The sequence below is a fragment of the Bos grunniens genome, chromosome X, assembly GCF_055505025.1.
Source record: "Bos grunniens cultivar Pamir isolate PY7600 chromosome X, Bosgru_T2T1.0, whole genome shotgun sequence".
Taxonomy (NCBI): domain Eukaryota; kingdom Metazoa; phylum Chordata; class Mammalia; order Artiodactyla; family Bovidae; genus Bos; species Bos grunniens.
In genome coordinates this window covers 86,832,522-86,845,097 of record NC_141194.1, presented here as the reverse complement: position 1 = coordinate 86,845,097, position 12,576 = coordinate 86,832,522, and the positions used below count along the sequence as shown (strand labels likewise).

At 38.3% G+C, this 12,576-nt stretch overlaps 1 protein-coding gene across 4 annotated transcripts in view; it reads left to right on the top strand.

Annotated features, from left to right (window-relative positions):
* COL4A5 (collagen type IV alpha 5 chain) overlaps window positions 1-12,576 on the top strand; it is a 253,719-nt gene that overhangs the window by 169,185 nt on the left and 71,958 nt on the right. For all 4 annotated transcript variants that reach the window (XM_086386653.1, XM_086386654.1, XM_086386655.1 and 1 more), the window contains 8 exons: window positions 981-1,154; window positions 1,454-1,537; window positions 5,817-5,909; window positions 8,347-8,417; window positions 8,702-8,893; window positions 9,696-9,864; window positions 11,828-11,920; window positions 12,011-12,115. In XM_086386653.1, coding sequence (XP_086242779.1) covers window positions 981-1,154; window positions 1,454-1,537; window positions 5,817-5,909; window positions 8,347-8,417; window positions 8,702-8,893; window positions 9,696-9,864; window positions 11,828-11,920; window positions 12,011-12,115 — 981 coding nt within the window. The remainder of the gene's footprint in view (window positions 1-980; window positions 1,155-1,453; window positions 1,538-5,816; window positions 5,910-8,346; window positions 8,418-8,701; window positions 8,894-9,695; window positions 9,865-11,827; window positions 11,921-12,010; window positions 12,116-12,576) is intronic.

The window sequence follows — 12,576 nt, the reverse complement described above, 5'->3', positions numbered from 1 at the left end:
TATAAAATTAATGAATAAATGGAAAGATACATGTAATTATTACTTGATGTGGGAATTCAGTATTATATACAAGTGATTCACCAAAATTTAATCTTTAAATTCAAATTAATCTCATTCAAAATACCAGTGAATTTTTTTTAAATGTAACTGATAAGCTGGTTCTGAAATTTATTTAGAAGAATAAATTTGTAAGTGTAGTGAAGATGGTTTTAAACAGAACAAAGATAGTTTTAAAAAGAACAAAGATGAGTATATTTTCCTTGCCAGTTTTGAAAATATTATAAAGCTGCAGTAATGAAAAAATGTGTTAGTGATGCAGGAAGAGACAGCAGAACAGAAGAATGTCCAGAAACAGAGCCATGTTTACCTGAAAACTTTGAGGTGCCTCTTCTCTTGTCAGTGGCTTTCTAGTATTTCAGAGATTAAGAGATCGTAGTGTCAAAGTGTAGAGAGTTAGTTACTAGTACGTTTCCAAAAGTAATGTGAGTGTTAGTTGCTCAGTCGTGTCTACCTCTTTGCAACCCCATGACTGAGGCCCTCCAGGCTCTTCTGTTCATTGGATTCTCCAGGCAAGAATGCTAGAGTAGGTTGCCATTTCCTTCTCCCGACCCAGGGGATCTTCCCGACCCAGGGATCAAACCTGGGTCTCTCACATTGTGGGCAGATTTTTTTTTTTTTTTTTTTGACCACCTGAGCTACCAGGAAAGCCCTCCAAAAGTAATAAAACTACTTTATTCTTTCTTATATTCAAACTGGTACTTACATTATTGGGACTTTTCATCTTTTCTCTACATGTTGATTCTCATAGAAAAAAATAAGAACATAGCTCGTATTATACATAGAAAAAAATAAGACCATAACTGATATTAATACATTAAAGAAAGATTTTATCATTACTTAATGTCTCATTGAGACCCAAAGTAATATGTCTGAAATAAGATCATTTTGATCACTTTAATGGGTATTTGTTTTTATCTTAGGACCTGCAGTTATAGGTCCTCCTGGACCCCCTGGCTTTCCTGGGGAAAGGGGCCAGAAAGGTGATGAAGGCCCACCTGGAATTTCCATTCCTGGATCTCCTGGACTTGATGGACAGCCTGGGGCTCCTGGTCCTCCTGGCCCCCCTGGCCCTCCCGGCCCTCACATCCCTCCTAGTAAGCTATAGACTTTTCTCCTACTAAGTTCTGTTGTTGTATTTGTTTTATCTTCATTTATAAGTGAATCTGATGGTTTGCATCATTCTTGTATTTCTGATAAATAAGAGTCTTCTGCTGCTTCTACTTTTTATTTATGGTGATTATTTGATATTTAAATTTGTTCTTCAAATTGTCATTAATATCATAGAAACAACCGAAAATAAATCTTTGTTTTTCTAGCCTATCAGATTTTCTTTTTGTTGAGTCTTCTGGATATTTTACAATTGGCTTGCTATTATTGCTTTATCTTATCTCAGGTGATAAGATATGTGAAGCAGGCCCTCCTGGCCCTCCAGGATCTCCAGGTGATAGAGGACTCCAAGGAGAACAAGGAATGAAAGGTTTGATCCCCATATTCCTTCATTCTTTCAAGTCATTAGCAAAATTCCCTATATCCTCCACCCTTCCTCAGCCACTCACTCCCATGGTCAGACCCCAAGACCATACATTACCAATAGTGAACACTTCCAAATTGTGATTTCCTGACCACTATATCCTATCTATCTAGCTCACTACCTCTAATAACCTGACTCCAACATTACTTCAAACTCAGTGAAACCTGCCAACCTTTATTATCCCTCAGCCTTTTGAAGTTTTTTCTTATCTCTTAACCCAGCTTAAATTCCATGATCAATCCTTGTAGTCAATCCCATGCATAAACTTTTGACTTCTTTGCCCTCCTCTCCTGCCATTGGAACCAAAACATAGCCCTGGTAATTCAATAATTGTGGGAAATAGTGAAGGACAGGAAAGCCTGGCATGCTGCAGTCCATGGGGTTGCTAAGAGTTGGGCAGGACTAAGTGACTGAAGAACAACAAATTCCAAATTACCACCTCTTCTGAGCCTGCACCTGGTTTTCCCTTTTCAAACTTCTAACACATCCTCTTCTATTCTTATTTTAGGATTCTGACTTAGCTTCCTCCTCCACAGACCAGTTGAAGCAATAACAAGAGAACTTTCACAAATTGCCACCACCACCACATTTATTCTGCCTCCTGCTGATCATTGTTACTGCTCCTATCTAAAACAGTTCTTCTTTGTACAGTAGATTCCATTTCCTCTTGTTTCTCTCAAAGATTCATTTGAGAAATTCTTATCTCTCCCATATCATCAATTTTCCCCTTTCACTGGATCATTCCTAGCAGTATACAAATATGTCTTTGTTTACCCATCTAAAAAATATCTTATAATAATCTCACTTCAGCTGCTAGATACTACTCTATTCCTGTTCTTTCATTTGCAGCAAAACTCTTCAATAATTTTCTACTCACTGTCTCTAGATAACTCTCCTCTCCTCTCATTTTCTGTTAGTGAAATGAAAGTCGCTCAGTCGTGTCCGACTCTTTGCAACCCCATGGACTATATAGTCCATGGAATTCTCCAGGCAAGAATACTGGAGACGGTAGCTTTTCGCTTCTCCAGGGGACCTTCTCAGCCCAGGGATTGAACCCAGGTCTCCCACATTGCAGGTGGATTCTTTACCAGCTGAGCCACCAGGGAAGCCCAAGAATATTGGAGTGGGTAGCCTATCCCTTCTCCAGTGGATCTTCCTGACCCAGGAATTGAACTTGGGTCTCCTGCATTGCAGGCGGATTCTTTATAAGCTGAGCTATTAGGAAAGCCCATCGTTTTCTGTTAAACGTACTCCAATCAGGACTCGCCCCCCGCCCCAAACACACACACACTCGCATCACTCCATAAATGCTGTTTTTGTCAAAGTCACCAGTAGCCTGTGTGTGTTAAGTCGCTTCAGTGTTGTGACTGTATGGGCTATAGCCCACCAGGCTCCTCTGTCCATGGGATTATTCACTACCAATTCAAATATTGTCTCAGTCCTTATTTTACTTGATTTTTGCATTCTTTAAACAGTTTATTCACTTGGTTTTCAATAAATAACCTGCTCTGTTTTTATTCCTTCCTCCCTGGCATATATGTGAAAGGGAGCCATTGTGATTGGAGTAGACTGAGCCTAGGTCAGGGTGCATGGCAGGGCTGGGAGGAGAACCGTAGAATATGATGTAATATCATTTGAGGGGGGGCAGTCTGTGGCAGATCATACAGGACCTTGTAAGACACTGTGATGATTTTATCTTCTATGTGGAAAGTGTTGAAAGTGAAAGTGTTATTCTCTCAGTCGTGTCCAACTCTTTGTGACCCCATGAACTGTAGCCCGCCAGGCTCCTCTGTCCATGGGATTCTCCAGGCAAGAATACTGGCGTGGATTGCCATTTTCTTCTCCAGGGGATCCTCCTGACCCAGGGATCGAACCCGGGTCTCCTGCATTGCAGGCAGACTCTTTACCAACTGAGCTACACACACACACATACACACACACACATATATATATATAGTAGATATGTCTCTATCTATATAGATATGTCTCTCCCTATATACACTCTGTCTCTATATGTGTATCTCTATATGTGTGTCTATCATCTCATATGTAACTGCTATCTAAATCAAAATATAGAACTTAACCAGAATTCTAGAAGACTCTCTTGTGCATCCTAATCAGCACTTGCAAAGGTAACCACTGTTTTGTCCTCTATCAGTTTGCCTTGAACTTTGTAGAAATGGAATCATATAGGCCCTTTTATGTCTTAATATTTTATCTGGTTTGTTTTGCTTAATATTATATGTATTAAATATTCCTAAATATCCATTCTAATGTTAATGGGCATTTGGTCTGGGGCTATTATGAATAAAGCTGCCATGAACATTCATATATATATTATGTCATATATACATATATGTGTGTGTATATACATATATATACATATATATATATATGTATGTATTATAGGATATAAGCATTCATTCCTGTTGTGTAAACCTTATTGGAGAAGGCAATGGCACCCCACTCCAGTACTCTTGCCTGGAAAATCCCACGGATGGAGAAGCCTGGTAGGCTGCAGTCCATGGTGTCGCTAAGAGTCAGGCACGACTGAACGACTTCACTTTCACTTTTTACTTTCACGCTTTGGAGAAGGAAATGGCAACCCACTACAGTATTCTTGCCTGGAGAATCCCAGGGACAGGGGAGCCTGGCGGGCTGCCATCTATGGGGTCGCACAGAGTCGGACACGACTGAAGCGACTTAGCAGCAGCAGCAGCAGGATAGGTATAGATTTTGATTCTATAGATATCACCAAACCATTTGACAAAGAGAATTTAGTTTCCACTTCTCTCACAATTATTGATGCTGAGCCTCTTGTATAGTTTGTACATTCTCTTTGTAAAGTACTTATTTTTTTCTGTGTTTAATTGGGTTGTTGGATATATATATCACAAATATATTCTCCCGTTCTGTGACTTGATTTTTTACTCATGTCTTTTCTTGAAGAGAGGTTGTTAATTAACAGAAATCAAATTATAAATGTCCTCTTTTATGATCAGTGCTATTTCTGTTCTATTTTAGAAATCTTTGCTTACCCCAAGGACCTGATGATATTCCTCTGTTTTCTTCTAAAAGCTTTATTGTTTTCCTTTTTATTTTGATTTTTGATGTATATTGACGTCATCTTTTATTCCCCCCTTCTTTTGCATTCTTTATGTGATCCATGAGAAAATCCCATTGGCTCTACCTTCCAATATGTCCAGAATCTAACCAATTCTCATCATGTTCATTGCCGTCACTCTGGAATGAGCTTCCATCTCTCCTAGATCACTTCAGCAGTAGCTACTTACATAGTTAATATGTTTCCATCCTTGTACTTAGATCACATTCTTAACATAGCAACCAGACTCCTCCTTTTAAAACTTGTCATATCATGTTGCTTTTCTGTTGAATTTCTTCTCCTAGATTCTTATTTTACTCACAGTAAAAGCCACAGTCTTCATGGTGGCCTATATGATATTTTATGATATACCACTTGTTATAACCTGTTAATGGTCTGAGCTGGTTTCCCTTCCTCACTCTATTCCAGTAATCTCTTCTCCTTGATGTTCTTTCTGTGTGCTAGAAGACATAGCTACTCTTTCTGCCTGGACTGCTCTACAGTTGTTGCACACATGCCATGTCCTTTAAGTTTTTATTTTTATCATATGTCATCTTCTCAATGATTTCTATCCTGACTATCTTATTCAAAATTGCAACCTGCCACCCATCCCTAAGTATATCCAGTTTGACTTACTCAGCCAATGGTAGAATGTGAGCACCATGAATGTATGGATTTTGTCTGTTTTGTTTATCATGTATTATAGACTCCTCTAATAGTGCTTGGCACATAGTAGGTGCTCAGTAAATATATATCAAATGAATTGATTCTAAATATAAGCTTCTCTAACTACACTGTTGCATGGGAATATTGTCCTTTAGTGCAAACTTCCTTGTGTTCAGTCACTCAGTCATGTCCAACTTTTTGCAACCCCATGGACTGTAGCCCGTCAGGCTTTTCTGTCCATGGGATTTTCCAGGCAAGAATACTAGAGTGGGTTGCCGTTTCCTCTTCCAGGGGATCTTCCCAACCCAGGGATTGAACTGGCTTGTCCTGCATTTGCTGGGGTATTGTTTACCATAGATCCCCCTGGGAATCCCCGCTAAGTTCTTTAGAACCTGTCTAAAGAAAATATATGTAACCCTTGAAGTAAAATTTGTTTTTTATTATGGTTTTCTCTAGGTGACAAAGGTGACACCTGCTTCAACTGTATTGGAACTGGTGTTTCAGGGCCTCCAGGTCAGCCTGGTTTGCCAGGTCTTCCAGGTCCCCCAGGTAAAACATTCTGCCTTGGGACAACCTTTAAAATATTTCTTGCTAGATACTGGTGAGCTTATAGCTTTAGAATGATGCCAGATTTTCCTTTTATAGCTAGTCATTCATATTCATAAATAATTGAATATGAAATATCAGTATCTGCTATGAAATAAATTATGCTCTTGCTTTCTGTACCTGAAGCTACCCACATTTTCTATTAAAGCATTTCAACAATATTATTCCAGGAAAAATATCGTCCTTATTTTCCATATGGTGAAGAAAATAACTTAAACAGAGTCAGACTTTTTTATTCCAGAAAACTGGGGAAAATATTCATAATGCTTGACCCCTGAATATCATTTCCAGTGTCAGATTCTAGTCATTGGGATGTATCATATGTTATCATTGAGAAATGGGGTTTTTACTAGATTTTGGAAATCAACTGCCAATATCCCTCTTTATTTATTTTAATTTAAAAACCGTTCCTCTTTTTTTGTAATTTTCATTGGAGTACTGTTGATTTATAATGTGTTAATTTCTGCAGTGCAAAATAAATCAGACACATATACATACATAGATCCACCCTTTTCTAGATTCTTTTCCCATATAAGCCATCACAAAGTATTGAGTAGAGTTCCCTGTGCAGAAGGTCCTGATTGATAAATTATCTATTTTATGTATAGTGGTGTGTATGTGTCAATCCCAGTCTCCCAATTTATCCCCCACTTACTCCCAGGTAGCCATAAATTTGTTTTCTACATCTGTGACTCTACTTCTACTTTGTAGATAGGTTCATTTGTACCCTTTTTTTTTAGAGTCCACATGTAACCAGTATCATATGATATTTGTCTTCCTCTTTCTATATATAACTCCTTCCCCATTTCCAAGCAGAACTGTATTTGATATCCATCAGACCCACAACACTTTCACTTAGCTGCTTCTTGGAATACCCCAATATTCTCTTGAAATCACACTTTATGTCTGAGTCAGTCAGGGCTGAGAATAGACACCAGATCTCTTATCTTTCTGTCTAGTGTATCTCCCTAGTGAACCATTTCATTTGGTGCTTGGAAATAGATTTTCAGCAAGTCTAATAGCTGCCCCTGGAAGTTCATCATCTAGCCTTGTACTTCTGGTCTAGTGATTTTCAAGCTTGGGAGTGCATCAGAATTATTTGGAGGGCTTGTTAAAACCCATATTGCTGGGTCCCACCCCCCAAATTTTTGATTCAGTAGACCTGAGATGGAGGGCCCAAGAATTAGCATTTCTAGCCAGTACCCAGGTGGTGCAAATGCATCTGTTTCAGGGAACCATTTTGAAAACACTGCTTTAGTAGTAGTTCCTCTAGTCTTTGAGCACCAATCCTTTTTCATAAAGTAAATTTTAGGGAGTGATAAACCAAATAAAGAACTGGTAGGAATCTAGGAAAATTGTTCAAGTAAGAACAGAGAAAAATATGCAGACTTTGTCCTTATCTCATTCTGCCTTTGACAATGGGATGCTTATAGAAGCCGAGTACTTCTATGCATAGTACTTGGTAGCTACAAGCTTTGAGACACTTTGGAATTGGAAATACACTGCAGATGGTGATTGTAACCATGAAATTAAAACACACTTACTCCTTGGAAGGAAAGTTATGACCAACCTAGATAGCATATTGAAAAGCAGAGATATTACTTTGCCAACAAAGGTCCGTCTAGTCAAGGCTATGGTTTTTCCAGTGGTCATGTATGGATGTGAGAGTTGGACTGTGAAGAAAGCTGAGCACCGAAGAATTGACGCTTTTGAACTGTGGTGTTGGAGAAGACTCTTGAGAGTCCCTTGGACTGCAAGGAGATTGAACCAGTCCATCCTAAAGGAAATCAGTCCTGGGTGTTCATTGGAAGGATTGATGCTGAAGCTGAAACTCCAATACTTTGGCCACCTCATGCGAAGAGTTGACTCATTGGAAAAGACCCTGATGCTGGGAGGGATTAGGGCAGGAGGGGAAGGGGACGACAGAAGATGAGATGGCTGGATGGCATCACTGACTCGATGGACATGAGTTTGAGTGAACTCTGGGAGTGGTGATGTACAGGGAGGCCTGGTGTGCTGCAATTCATGGGGTCGCAAAGAGTTGGACATGACTGAGCGACTGAACTGAACTGAACTGAAGGATACAATGTTGTGTATACCATGAAAGGTTAGATCTACCTAAAAGAAGGGATTATCTCTGTATCTTGAGAACATAAAATAGAGAAATCAACATGTGACTTGTCAAATGAGATTGAATGATATTCTTACTTTAAGACTTGACTTCCTGACTTGCTGATGTTTATATAAGCTTTATCAAAATTTCAAGCCCAAAGCTCATTTGACTCTCTCTCTCTCCTCTCTCTCTCTCTCTCTCTCTCTCTCTCTCTCTCTGTGTGTGTGTGTGTGTGTGTGTGTGTGTGTGTGTGTGTGTGTGTATTAGGATCTCTTGGTTTCCCTGGACAGAAGGGCGAAAAAGGACATGCTGGTGCAACTGGTCCCAAAGGATTATCAGTAAGTTTTGAGTATATTATAGAGCAAAAGAAGTAGAAGAAACCCATTTACACCTTGAGTTTTCACTTGTGGATATATATAAAGGAAATGTAGTTTTTATATTATGATTTATTTCTTTTACTCTTGCTGGCTCATATGTCTCATTTGACTCATAGCTTTGTATACTAAATGTTATTGGGCAGGTTGATTGGATAAACTGGAGAACATATTAGAAAAAAAGAAAGAAACTGATTTTCTTCTCTCTCCTCTTTTTTTCCTCTTTTATTTCTTTTTTAACCCCTCAGGGCATACCAGGAGCTCCAGGTGCTCCAGGATTTCCTGGACCTAAAGGTGAACCCGGTGACATCCTCACATTTCCAGGAATGAAGGGTGACAAAGGAGATTTGGGTTCCCCTGGAGCTCCAGGGCTTCCTGGTTTACCTGGCACCCCTGGACAGGATGGATTGCCAGGACTTCCTGGCCCCAAAGGAGAACCTGTAAGTTGGCTTGATATTCTTGATTTTGTGGTGTCAAATTGTTAGTGATGTTTTCTAGGATGGGCCTGGTGCTGAGATGAACATCTAATCAATGCTTAAAAGAATGTGATTATATGTACTAATGGCACATTGTTATTGACTATGTAGAGTTTCTTTATAATTCTTTTCTCTAAGTGGTTTTGTTAATTCTTTCTGCTTAACCCACTATTATGTTGAGTACTGTTTGCTATGACCAAATAGGCAGAAGGTTAAGATGCCTGTAGATCAGTGTAAGTTTCCCATTTTCTTATCCTATATAGCCTTGTGTGGTTTTGTTTAGACCTGACAATAAAGGTCTAATTTGGTTTATATACAGTAAGCTTAGAGATTAGTGTGAGTAGATGGCTGTGTTAAATGTGCCATGGAGCCTAAAGATTGAACATAAATGAGTAGAGCCTTATTTTGTGCGCAACACACAGCCTAGGATATTTAGGTAGAAAGTGATACTTTATGAAATGTTAACTAGCCTGTAAACTTCTTGACTTAACACTAGAATGTAAGCTTAATGAACATAGAGACTTTAGTCTATTTTTATTCTTTGCTCTATCACCAGTTCCTGGCACATAGTAGGAACTCACAAAATATTTGTTGAATGAAAGAATGTATAAATAGAGTGATCACACATACCATCCCATAGTAACACACACTCAGTTTTTAAGAAGAACTATTCTGGCTGTATCATTTCTCTAGCTGTACTAAGTAATACCAACCTACAGATAGCTGTTATATCTATGTATTTCTGTATTAAACTTTTCCCTTTCAGGGTGGAATGGCTTTTAAGGGTGAAAGAGGTCCCCCTGGGAACCCAGGTTTGCCAGGTCTCCCAGGAAATAGGGGGCCTATGGGCCCTGTTGGTTTTGGTCCTCCTGGTCCAGTAGGTGAAAAAGGCGTCCAAGGTGGGGCAGGAAATCCAGGCCAACCAGGAATACCAGGTGAGTTTGCTATGGCTGTTTCATTTTTAGTTTGGTGCTTACAAACAGAAATGCATTATCTTTTGACCATTTTGGGTTCCTTTCATGAGAGGTGTTTTTCCCTGGCTATTTATATTTGGGCTTTCCAGAGCTCCTTAGCAAGGAAACATAAATGCGTATGTGCATGTGTGTGCATGTGTGTGTATGTTTTAAGAATGCCTTCTCTTTAAAGTTTCTCTGACTGTATTTATTGTTCCTGTTGTTGTTTTTAAGTGCATGATACGTAATGCAAAGTTTAACAAATAATTATAATCGAAACACACACGTAACTACCACATGTGCCAAGAAATATACATTGCCAGTATTCTGGAAACCTATGCTCCCCTCTCTGTCTTTTCCTGATAAAAATCTTCTTCCATTTCTCCAGAGGTAAACACTGCCTTCACTTTTGCATAATTTTCTTCCATAAATAGGTTTATCACCTAGATATATATTCCTAAATAAAGTACTTTATGCTTCTTTTTGAACTTTATGTTAATCATAGGGTAAGTATTCTTTATGTTAACTTTGTATATGGATATAGCATTTTTATTGCTGTACAGTGTCCCACCATGTGTGTGTCACCATTGATTTATGCATTCTATTGTTAATGGACAATTGGATTATTTATTGTTCGGGCCTGGTATTATAATGCTTCTATGTGCATTCTCTTATATATTCTTGTGCTCTGTGGCAAGGATCAGCAAACTACAGTTCATAAATCAAATCTGACCCTCCACATTGTCATAAATAAAAGTTTTATTTGAACAGATTCACACCCATTTGCTATTGTTATGCTTGCTTTTGCACTACTGCTGCAGAGGTAAGTTGTTGCTACAAAGACCATGTATGGCCCACAAAGCCTAAAGTATATGCTGTCTAGTCCTTTACAGAAAACAATTGCCAGTCACTGGGTTAGGGTATATATTTAAGATTTGCATTTTTGAGGCACAGAATAAATACATCTTCAGTTTTACCAGATAATTCCAAACCATGTCCAAAGCAGTTGTATCAATTCATACTCCCACCAGCAGTATTAGAAATTTATTGTTGGTCTGTATCTTCAAAAACATTTTGTATTGCTGCTTTTACACTTTTGCCAGTCTGTTGAGTGTGATATATAGGGTGGCAGATTTATTTTATATTTCTCTGATATATAAATGAATAAAAATGAATATGCAATATCCATACACAAAGTTAACATGAAGAATACTTACCCCATGATTCCATTAACATAAAGTTCAAACATTAATATTTTCATATGTTTGTTGACCATTTGAATTTTCCATTTGTGACATTTCTATTCAAGTGTTTTGACCATTTTTTCTTTGGGATTGTTTTTCTTACTGATTTGGAGGGGTGTGTGTGTGTGTGTGTGGATTCTGTGTATTAGTTCTTTCTTAGCTATTTATTTTGCAAAATTTTCATTCACTGTGACTTGCCCTTTTCACTCTCTTTATGGTGTCTTTAATGAACAGAAATCAGTTTGAGTGTAGCCAAATTTACCAGTCTTTTCTCTCATGGTTAGTGCTTTTTATGCCATGATTAAGAAATCCATCTTTATCCTCAACCTTTTTCAAAGTCTTATTTCAATTAATGAGTAGTATGTGTACTTGGACTTTGCACACATAAAACCTTAAAGTACCAGTAGTTAACCAAAAAGAAATATTTTTCTTTTGAGCTGCATTTAGAAAATATTTTTACAGATGCCTAATATTTTTATAGATGCTATCTTCATGAAAATTCTTAAAACTGTAATATACTTTTCTCTTTGAAATTTCATTCTTCTGTTTAGTATCTTCCTTGAAAATATATATAAGATTGTTTTTCTCTTGAATTTTTATTAGTTTGCATTTTCAAAATATTATAAATATTTTTTTTGTTTTAATTAATGGAGGTCTTTAGTCAAGTGAACACTTCCTATTCACTATTAATTCCCACATAGGTCCTAAAGGTGATCCAGGTCAGACCATAACCCAACCAGGGAAGCCTGGCCTGCCTGGTCACCCAGGCAGAGACGGTGAAGTAGGTCTTCCAGGTATGTGAGGAATTTATTTGACCATGTCCTCAACATTTGTTGGCTTCTTTCTTTGGCTACTTCCAGAAAAAAACTGCTGTTTCTCCATAGGTGAACCTGGACTCCCAGGCCAGCCAGGCTTGCCAGGAATACCTGGTAGCAAAGGAGAACCAGGTATCCCTGGAATCGGGCTTCCTGGACCACCTGGTCCCAAAGGTATGTAGGACTGGGTAGCAGCCAAGGTAGGTTAACTGCTTAAAGTGATATTATTCTGTGATATAGTTTACACAATAGATAAAATATATTAGTTTTAACTTTTTCTATGTGTAGTTTGCTCAGTGCTCAGTCACGTCTGACTCTTTACTATCGTTTGGACTGTAACCCACCAGTTTCCTGTGTCCATGGAATTTTTCAGGCAAGAATACTGGAGTGGGTTGTCATTTCCTCCTCCAAGGGATCTTCCCAACCAGGGATTAAATGCATGTCTCCTGCATTGCAGGCAGATTCTTTTATCTGCTGAGCCATTAAGGAAGACCCTTTGTGTAATAAAAAGTTTTAAATGAAAAGTCACAGAATGTGTGCGCTAAAGTTTTGTTGTCTTTATCTAAAACTTTCCAGACAAGGAAACATCTAAATCCTAGATACGCAAAAATGATATATAAACTTTAAAAATCACA